A 10,614-nucleotide genomic window follows, 5' to 3' on the forward strand; every position below is an offset into this window, starting at 1 on the left:
TCTTTTTCTCAATCTCTGGACATTATTAGTATAATTGAAGAAAGAATAACAATGTAAGGAAATGCTGAATTAAAAAAATGCCTCTTTTCCCACATTGCATCAAGATTTGATTTATACCAAGATCTTGCCAAATAGCCCAGTTTGTTAAATTATTTGCACAGAATTGTGTGTCTTGGAACTCTTCTTTCGAAATACACCTGTTTTTGCTATTTTGTGATAAAAGAAACCATAATAGCACAGAAATTCATGATTAAAGGATCAAGACAAAATTGGACTTTAGAGCAAACTTGGTGTGATTTGGGCTTTCATCCTACTCTGTATCCATATACTTTGACTTACATTTGATCAATTGAGGAAACCTTCATTTTCCTTATGCCAAAGAGAAATGGGCAATTATGTTAGGATTACACCCAGCTTTCCCCAACCATCTGCTCTCCTGATGTGTTAAGACTTCCAAGTCCCAACATATTCATCCAATAATCATGGTAAGTTCAGAATATTGAGTCGTGTCATCCCAGCACATATGGTGAGCCATAGATTGGGGGAGACTATTAATAACAGTTACAGGAACAATAGAGCTAATTATCTCCTGTAGTATGTTCTAGCACCGGATAAATATCTCCTGTGCAAATATGGTCTTCCCTAGATCCTACCTGGGCCGACAGGTCTGATCTGTCCGCAAAGTCTACAAAATCCTCACAACTGGTGGTAGCTGATACAGGAGCAGCAGTGTGGGACCAACCTAACTCAGGTGCCTCCTGCTCTGGCAAAGATGAGAATTGGGCCTCTTTTCCAGAACCCGCTGTACAGCAAGAGAGGTGAGGCTTTGGAATACTTAAATGTTTAGTCATTTGGGGGGGGGCTGAAGAGAACATCAATTAGACTTTTAGGATCATGTATTTCAGGGACTGGGGCTTTCAGGCCCTTTTGTGTGCATGTGTTGGAAGCATAATGGATATTAAGGGGTAAAATGGATAAATCTTACAGGGGCTTAATTATCCTGTTTCTTATCCCCCTACACCCAGTGGTGGCGAACCTGTGGGCACGCTCGCCATGCCCCGGAGATGGCAACCGTCCCTCTTCAGCCGCCTGCTAACTTGCCAAGGTCCCACGTGGCCGGATGCATCCCGGCACGGCTGGTTTCCCTCTCCCCCCGTCCCGTCCCTCCTGGCCTCGCATGCTCTCCTTTTCCTGGGCACGATTCACTGCATCGCCTCCTCAGCTGTTGGCCAGACATCCATCTCAGAGGCGGCTTCTTTGAACTGCTGGCGACGGGCTGCGGAGCCCCAGAGTGCGCTGGTAGAGGGGCTGGCAGGATGTGGCTGCTGATGGACACCGTTGGCCCCTATGCGCTCGCTGGCCTCTGTGTGCGGGGGCCGATGGTGTCAGGCAGCAGCCACCCCAGCCCTTGCCTTGCCCCGTGGCCATGGCACCCCTGCCCTACCTCGCCGCACCCCGCAGGACGAGCCTCCTGCCTACCATCCCGCCTGCCAGAGACCCCCTGGATTTCCTCCATCCCTGCCCACCCCCCACAGGTGTCCCTCCCCAAGAGCAACATTGAGGTGACCACGCCCACCTGGGACACACCCGCCCAATCTGCCATGACCACCACAGCCATGCCCACCCAGTGGGCCATGCCCACCTGGCACCCGGCAATAAATAAGTGGGTTTTGGGTTGCAGTTCGGGCACTCAGTCTCTAAAAGATTCGCCATCACTGCCCTGCACGTACACACATGCACACACACATGCACGCACACAAGCACACACACACACACTATAGTTGCATTGCTGGGCAACATCATTTTGCCATCAAGTTTTATGATAGAATCAAGAAGTGTGCTGGAAGCTGAATGTCATTGATCAGAGTTTGCTCATTTCTGCTAGTGGGTGTCGGGCAAACAGAATTGGATGTGATGAGAAGAGGAGCTTGGAGGAGAAACAAATTCAGTGGCTCACACTAGAGCCTACACAATCATTTTAAAGCATCAAAAGAGGGAATTTGGGGACTTTTTTCTTCTTGTTTGGTTGCAAAGTCAGCTAGATATTTAGATCTGGCATTTTTATATCCACCTATCAAGTCCTTCTCAAGGACAGCGGATAGGCAGATGTTGTGGTTAATAATATTAAAGACATCATCTTAGGATATATAAGCTGTTCCAAGGAAAACATTTTGCAATTGACATAGTAATTTTGTCAATTATTATTTTGTTTTGCTAGTTCTAAAGTGCTCACAGAGCTAGCCATCCTCTCTCAGGAAGTGGCACAAAACAATGGGTCCCAAGCAGAAGGTGAGCATCACTGATTCTTCAGAAACAGTTTTATTGTGTCCAGAAATCAATGTGCTTTATTCATACAAAATTATGTCATAGAATACCCTAGGGAAAAGTACATACTGGGACAAAAATCAGTGCATGTGAATTTTCACCGGAGGGATAAATATAAAGGCTGGTGATCAATGCTAACAGTCCCAGGAGAATAAGAATCTGAACAAAACCAACAGTGACATTCAGTCAACCTATCGTATTATTTTTCTACAAATCAGCAGTTTACAGGGTTTTTGTTATCCTTCTGTCAACTGAGCTGGAAAACACACACAAAAAATAAAAATAGAGAAATACTCAGGAAGATTTTAGTTTGGAGACTTTTAGTTTATGAAAAATTGTCTCCAGGGAGGGCATTCTAAAGGTGTATTGAGAAAATTGATGTCGTTTTCCATAATACTAAAACTATGGGATAATCCAACAAAGCTGAATGTTGGGAAGATCTGAGCAAATATTAACAAATATTATTATTGTCTTCACATGCACCATAATGACAGTATGGAATTTGCTATCACAAATGTAGCCTTAGTTGGCAATTTAGACTGCTACCGTGTATAAAGTTCCCAACAGTTCCTAATCATAATATTACCTCCAGCATCAAATACTATATATTGCATTTTAGTTGTGATGAAAGATAAAAATGTCCACTATATGTTCAAAATGGACAGTGATGTGTGTGTGTGTGTGTTAAGTGTTAAGTATTTAGAATACCTTGCTAGACCCCAAACATGGGACAAATCTTATTTCCTGTTTCAGCCTAACCCAAGGCCATCCACAGGCAGTAGTCACAGCAGTGACAGCTCAAATTAGAGGGCCTCCTCAGGGTGCCTCCGATCAGAGAATGTCGACTGGTGGCCCCCAGGGGGAGGGCGTTCTCTGTGGGCGCGCCACACACACCTGTGGAACCGCTTGCCGGTTGAGCTCCAGATGGCCCCCGACCTTCGCTCCTTCCGACGCGATCTAAAAACCTATTTATTTGAACAAGCCGGCCTGGTCTGATGGGTTTGGGGTTTGGGTTTGGGTTTTAACATAGCTTTTAACTATTGTATTATATCGGGCATAATTATTTAATCTTTTTAAACGTTTGTATTTTGTATTTTGATATTTATTGCCCTGTACACCGCCCTGAGTCCTTCGGGAGAAGGGCAGTATAAAAATTTAATAAATATCTATAATATATATATATATATATGTGTAAATTTTTTGGGGGGATTGCTAACAAAGAATTAAAGGGAAACTGATATGATCATTTCAAACTTATTTGTTCTCATCAGTCAGCCAGGTTCGAATCTCAGAAGGGTATGGCTGGCTGATGAGAACAAATAAGTTTGAAATGATCATATCAGTTTCCCTTTAATTCTTTGTTAGCAATCAAAAAAAAAATTACACAAATACGAGCTGTCACTACTGTGACCACTGCCTGGGGGAACCTTTACCTTTGTGTGTGTGTGTGTGTGTGTATACATATATATATATATATATATATATATATATATATATATATATATATATATATATATATATATATATATATATATATATATATATATATATATATATATATATATATATATATATATATATATATATATATATATATATATACATACATATATATATATATACATACATACATACATACATATATATATATATATATATATATATATAATGTGTAGAGAATAGAATAAGGAAAATGACTTTGTCAGAAATATTCAGGAACTATTATCTAGGCTGAAAGAATTTTTAAGTCTAGAACAGCAAGTTAACAATCAGAAGTGGCTCAATAGATGCCTCCCTATTGACATACAACAAAGAGGGGGGATGTACAGCACAATCAGACTCACAAGATTTTGTGGTTATAATTGATCCCAGTAAAAGTAGCTTTAGCTTTCCTAGAGTTGATTTTCTGGTCTATGGCTTACTTGTGGGCTTCCATTGAGGGCTGTGAAAACTGAATCCTGGATTAAATACTCTCATTCAGCATAGCTCTTTGTGTGCTCTAATGAAAATTGCACTTGTAATTTCTGCAAGTTAATGCAGTAATTAGCATAATACATATTATAATAGAAACTGAATCAGATTTGCTAAGTCCTAGGTATGGTAGCCCAGAGGCGATGTCTTAATATAAAACGACTCCTATAATTTCCTATCCTGTGGATAAAAAAGTGTTATCAACCATAATGGTTGTGTACCTCCTGGCTTATACTCCCCAGTGCTGAGTGGAATCCTTGCTTCCTGGCAGTGGTACAGAGTAGTGTGGCATCCCGAACAGTTGCCATATAGCAGCCTGTCAGAAGGAACTTTTTTTTTTCCCCGTCAAGGCTCGGACCCAAAAACATGGGGTCTGTTTCTTCCTCTTTCCTCTTTGCCTTGTTCGTCCTTCCATTCCAGCAGCTACCACAGGAGGGCCATCTTGCCCTTGCCAATAGTCTTGTCTTCCCTAAGACCGTCTCGGCTTTTTCCGGACTTTGTGGTCCACCACTTCTTCCCTTTTCACTCCTGCACACATACAGACCCACATACTTATTTACATTCAACACTGCCAGATGTCTGTCCCCTCTGAAAGCGGTCTCCACAAATACTATAAGGGAGCAGCAACATGCCACATCAAAATAAAATCAATTCAGCAATAAAGGAACAGTGCTTGAGAGTAGTGGATCCATTTTGTAGAAACTCCTACGACCCATGTGAGAACTTTGATTTTTGAGGTGGTTAATCTGGGGACCCTGGAGCCTTCGGGAGTCTGTGGGCAACAGCTAGTTTAGCTGTAAGAGCAACATACCTATCCGGTGGAATACCGTTCATTCTGTATCTGGGTAAGGAGTTCAGCCTATTTTATTCAAGCCCATCATTCTGATCCTGTACACAAAGCCTGTATTACCTGCCTCTCTCACCTCTCCCACTTACCTCTTCTCCTACATCTTTGCATGGCCAATTCCCCGTGGAGTTCACAAGCATGACTGGGAGGAGTCTCCTGCCTTGTGTTCCCAAAAGCTTCCTTGAATAGTCAACCTGTACAGTCCATCCACCTGTGATTATGGCATGTTTAGATCATCCTTGGTTCTCTCCTCCCTCCCACCCCCATGTTGGATGTTCTGGATGCCCCATGCTGGACTGCTATTCAGCATCCACTATCTTTGTAGCTGACAGGAATTGGAACCCGATCACTTTTGAAGAGCCACTGGCTCCCCTTCCCTGGGCTGACCATATTAATAGGAGAGGGAGCAAGTGGGGGTTGGGCAGACAGTTACTGTGTCCTCAATGCCTCAGAAATAATAACACTGTGGAAAGGAAGGTTTGGTATAGAGCAGGGGTAGGCAACCTTGGCTCTTTTATGACTGGTGGACTTCAACTCCCAGAATTCCTGAGCCGGCCACGCTGAGGGGAAAGGGAGAGGTTTCCAAGCTGAGCCATGCTGGCTCAGGAATTCTGGGAGTTGAAGTCCACGAGTCATAAAAGAGCCAAGATTGCCTACACCTGGCAAAGATGGGAGCTGGGTAAGTCTTAGCTTTCCCTCTAGAACTGTCATTTTCCTCTGTACAGATCATGTGTTTCCCACCCCATATCTAGATCTGATCGCTTGGTCTTCCCCCCACCCCCACCCCACCCCTCTTTTCTAGCAGTCTCTAGTGTTCCACAGGATCCTCCCACCCCAGACACAGGCCCTCCAGAAGAGGGGAATCCACCGAACTCTTCTACAATGACAACAGCAGCCAGGTAAAATGCTGAAATGTGAATCTGTGATGCCACTGACGTGTGTGTTCGTCTGAGGGATTGTTAAAAGATGAATTATCTGGTCTGCAAGTATGCACTGGCTGTAATGAAAACTCCTTCCGATATGGCCAGGTGTATAATAAGAAGAGGGCCCAACTAGTGGGCAGCACCTGACTAACCTTGGCTGAACTCAAAAACCTAAGCAGAGTCAGACTTGATGAATACTTGGAATCAGAAAGGAAATCCTGTTGGTGGGGAAAAAAACGGAAGACCGAAAACGGCCCTGAAAAGCAGAACCGATGACCGTGGCAAAATGAAGAGCTGGGGAATGGGCAACTTGAGAGAGACTTGATTTGAAAAATAAAAATGTGAAATGTGAAATCGTAGCCATTAAAAAGGGACGCGGTGGCTCAGTGGGTTAGGACGCTGAGCTTGTCGATCAGAAGGTCGGCAGTTTGGCGGGTCGAATCCCAAGTGCCGCGTAACAGAGTGAGCGCCTGTTACTCATCCCAGCTTCTGCCAACCTAGCAGTTCGAAAGCACGTAAAAATGCAAGTAGAAAAATAGGGACCACTACGGTGGGAAGGTAACAGCGTTCTGTGCGCCTTTGGCGTCTAGTCATGCCGGCCACATGACCACGGAGACGTCCTCGGACAAGCGCTGGCTCTTCGGCTTTGAAACGGAGATGAGCAACGGCCCCTAGAGTCGGAAACGACTAGCACGCAAGTGCGGGGGAACCTTTACCTTTACTTAGCCATTAAAAAACTAAAATAAGAAAAAATGGCCGCTTCTTCTCTCTAGGGTGCCTTCTGCAGATCCATTGTTTAATCATTGTTTGGATAAATCCAATACTGTATAATCATAGTTTGCTACTGTGAATATAAAAGCAATCCATACCACAGTGCTAAGATGAGTTTTTCTTTCCCTGCCTTCCCCCGCCTTCTTCAACAGCACAAAAAAGCCTCCCCCATCTACCTCTGATTCCAGCCAGACCCAGCCACTTCAGGGGACAAAAGAGACTCCACAACCTGAGCACAGCAACCCACAGATAGAGCAACAGCAGCCATCGACAGCCAGGTAAAACATTGTAGGGATTAGTATGTCACAGAAGAAGGATTAGTATGTCACAGAAGAAGGATTTGATGGTTGCAAGAAGGCAATCTCAAATTATTCATTAGAAAGCAGCAAGGGTGGAAGTTAGCTGTAGTTGGAAACAGGCTGTCGGGCAAAGGTTTTCTGGAAGTCTTCAATCACAGAATACTGTAGTGTGGACACAAACCGTTTCCTGTCTCTTCCCCCTAATCCTCCTATTTTTATTTTCTTCTTCTGCTTTTGAAGCTTAAAGAAAAACAAACCCCAGTAATTATTCTGAACCAGAAATTCTGCCCATTTTAGTGCTGGTTTTGCAGCAGATAGCAAGCGATGAGGAGAAAAGCAGCCTTTTCACATGCCCTATAATCAACAAACTCTGGGACATCTGAACAGAGTTTTCTGCATGAAATATTCATTGCATATTGCATCTCAGATCAGCGAATGGATAAAGAAATTGAAAAATACAAAGCTCTTAGTATCGTATTCCCAGTCACTTGCAGAGACACTAATCACATTGGGAAATGCAAAACTAGGAGGATTGGAGAGAGCAGTGTCTAATTATGTCGCAATGAGTTGCAGAATCACTTACATAAGTGGAGCCAGAGTCTCAAACCTGATAGTTCTGCAGAATGATGAAAATAGGATTTTCTCAGTAGAACCTTTTTTTAAAAAAATAAAGTTAACCCATTGGACACAGCTGCAACCCATGGTTTTTATTTTGACAAACGTAAAGCAATAGTATTACAAAGGAATGCATACCAAAGTATTATTCAGTACCAACCTAAGCATGCAAATATTGACATTTGCGGGGGGAAATGATCAATATATAACAAGAATCCTTACTATTAGGCCGAACAGATTGTGTCTAGTATCATCTCATAGTGACGTGCCCAACTTTTTTTTTTCTTCTGGAGATTGGGTCATTGCTTATTTGGTCAGAAAATAATTTAGTCATAAAAAGTTGTCTGAGCAGGATAAACACATTTTTATATAATTGAGATAGGTAATTTTTAGCGGCATTTCTTTCCTAGCAGTGTTTTACTAGCAGTAAAACTAGTCATTTACATTTTCCTTTTGGAAACTACCTGTTGTAACAATCAAATGCTTTTCTTTCTGTCTTTTAAAATCCCACTGCAAATTATTTCATTGGATGATGCTTCCAAAGCTTTGGATCTCTTCACGACCAAAATGTTATGTTTCTCTTTTCACTTGTTTATATTTTTCTTAAAATAATAATTACAAAATTAAGATTTTTTTTAATCTGTTAGAGACATATTCCCTTCCTGGTCATTATAGTTCTTTTATGACTTGTCTCCACAACTGTATATAGTTGTGCAGTCCTCAACTTACGGCCACAATTGGGATGAGAACCCATGTCACTAAGCACTATTGCTTAGTTATGAAATAACTACTATTATCACATGATAGTACCCAGTTTTATAACCTTTTTTGCCCCAGTTATTCAGTGAATCTGGCTTCCCTCATTGACTTTGCTTGTCAGAAGCTAGCTGGAAAGATTACAAATGGTGATCCCATTGACCCTGGAATGGTGTGACTGTCATTAGTACAAGGACTGATTGTAAGTCACTTTTTTGGCACTATCATAACTTCAAACAGTTGCTACATGAATGGTCTAGTTGAGGACTACCTATGCAGTATTTTACAGCTTCCATGTTGTTAGAGAAATTACTACTAGTTTAAGTGTCTTCTTTAATAGTTGGTTAACTTGACTTTAAAAGGGAAAAAAATGTAGCCATTAAAGGTTATAAAGAACAACTGGGAGTTACCTAGGTTGCCATGCTTAGCAGGGTCTTTGAAGTCAAAGAGGAAAATTCCACGAAGACCCCATTAATCAGGATGGGACTTCCATTGCCCTACATAACTCTTTTATCTTACTTTCTAATAATTAAAACAAAACGCTGTCTGTGCCGTTTGATTCTGTTTTCCAACCTTGCGTGATGTCAGCCATCTTTTGTGTTGATCGGCAGGCCTCTTAGTTCACCCATCTTGTCTGCACCTAGGGCAGTGATGGCGAACCTTTTAAAGACCGAGTGCCCAAACTGCAACCCAAAACCCACTTCTTTATCGCAAAGTGCCAACATGGCAATTTGATCTGAATACTGAGGTTTTAGTTTAGAAAAAAAACCTCATACATTAACATCTTTTGTCTTAAAAGAAAAACACAATAACAAAGCTTTGAATGATACCAACAACTTTTTACTGAAAGGTAAAAGTTTGCACTTGGCATGCTTTTGAACAGTTAATGTGATTTTTGCTGTTGTATGCATGCTGATAATTTGTCTAACCTTGGCTTATACTTTGTAAGTTTGAGAGCAACACATGCAGCACTCAGGTCATTTATTAGTCTGTTTCTGGTGTCAGATTTGAGATAATTCAAAGCTGAAAACAGCAGGCTCGCTCCGGAAGCTTGTTTTGGCTAGGAAGGGGCTTGAGAAATGGCTTTTTCCTGCGAAAACTTAGCCAAAGAGCAAGGCGCACGTGCCCACAAAGAGGGCTCTGAGTGCCTCCCCCGGCACGCGTGCCATAGGTTCGCCACCACTGACCTAGGGGCTGCTGGCTTTACAAAAAGATGCTGAAGTCACTTGGGCTAGAAGCTTGTTTTGTAGAACGCAAGTTGACATTCAGATGCAAAACGTTTGGATTATGTCGCCCAATACCTGCACGACACGCTATGAAACCGAGAGGCAAAAAAAAAAAAGCTAACCATTCTCTTTTCATTCCTCCCCAGATAAAGGCACTCGGTGGGTCTCGTCACTGGGAAAGAACCACAGCTGCTTGCTCAATCGGTCTATTTGCCAGGGACTGTCCCCAGTCCTTCCGGTGCCTTCACCCCTATGGGCAGGCGGGGGGGCAGAAGAGAAAGCAGCAAGGGGCAACGAAAGGGCCCTGCCCTCTCTCCTCTCCCCTCCCCCCCCAGCAATCACAGAAGAGTGGTTCCAACAAGCACCTGTGAGAGAAACGGATGTGTGTACGAGGGTCGCAACATCATCCCCCTTCTGGCACATCGTTTGGGAATCTCAGCAACTGTGTTTTCCCCCCTCCTTCCCCCCTTACTCTGGCAAGGGGCAGCAACCTTTGGCCCAAGGCCTCTCCCCCTGCATTCCCTTTCCTCGATATGCATTCATACACACTGCTGCACTGAGTAAACCTGTCTTTGATGCAATTAAAATTGATGCTTGAATCATATCAGAAGTCTTCTGATGGAGGGTGGGGGGGGAGTGCCAGGTGGGCGGGGAGCGAACCCTTTCTCACGACCGTGGAATTTCCCACTTGCAAGCACGCTTCCCTGCTTCCCTCCATCCACATGTTTGATCCACGGGGAGGTAGACGTGACTACTAGAAGCATCGCACAGGGTGGTTAAAATGGGCTTGCTTCAAACAGGCACCATGGGCTTTGCTAACTGTAAAGGTTAGGACAGGAGCATGTGAGGTGGAATTTGTGAGATGCACAGTCTCTTTTTTT

At 43.1% G+C, this 10,614-nt stretch overlaps 1 protein-coding gene across 5 annotated transcripts in view; it reads left to right on the forward strand.

The window, feature by feature from the left end:
- Positions 1-10,337, forward strand: part of LOC308676226 (serine/threonine-protein phosphatase 6 regulatory subunit 1-like) — a gene marked incomplete at its 3' end in the record, with an annotated part of 71,314 nt that extends 60,977 nt beyond the window's left edge. For 4 of the 5 annotated variants that reach the window (XM_081342028.1, XM_081342029.1, XM_081342031.1 and 1 more), the window contains 6 exons: positions 647-818; positions 2,219-2,289; positions 5,946-6,042; positions 6,990-7,115; positions 8,589-8,709; positions 9,880-10,337. In XM_081342028.1, coding sequence (XP_081198154.1) covers positions 647-818; positions 2,219-2,289; positions 5,946-6,042; positions 6,990-7,115; positions 8,589-8,685 — 563 coding nt within the window. Of the gene's footprint in view, positions 1-646; positions 819-2,218; positions 2,290-5,945; positions 6,043-6,989; positions 7,120-8,588; positions 8,710-9,879 lie in introns of those variants that run through there. The other variant, XM_081342030.1, reaches the window with a different exon arrangement.
- Positions 10,338-10,614: the final 277 nt, after the last annotated feature.

Source organism: Vipera berus (genome assembly GCF_964194415.1).
Source record: "Vipera berus genome assembly, chromosome: W".
In the NCBI taxonomy this organism is placed as follows: Eukaryota; Metazoa; Chordata; class Lepidosauria; order Squamata; family Viperidae; genus Vipera; species Vipera berus.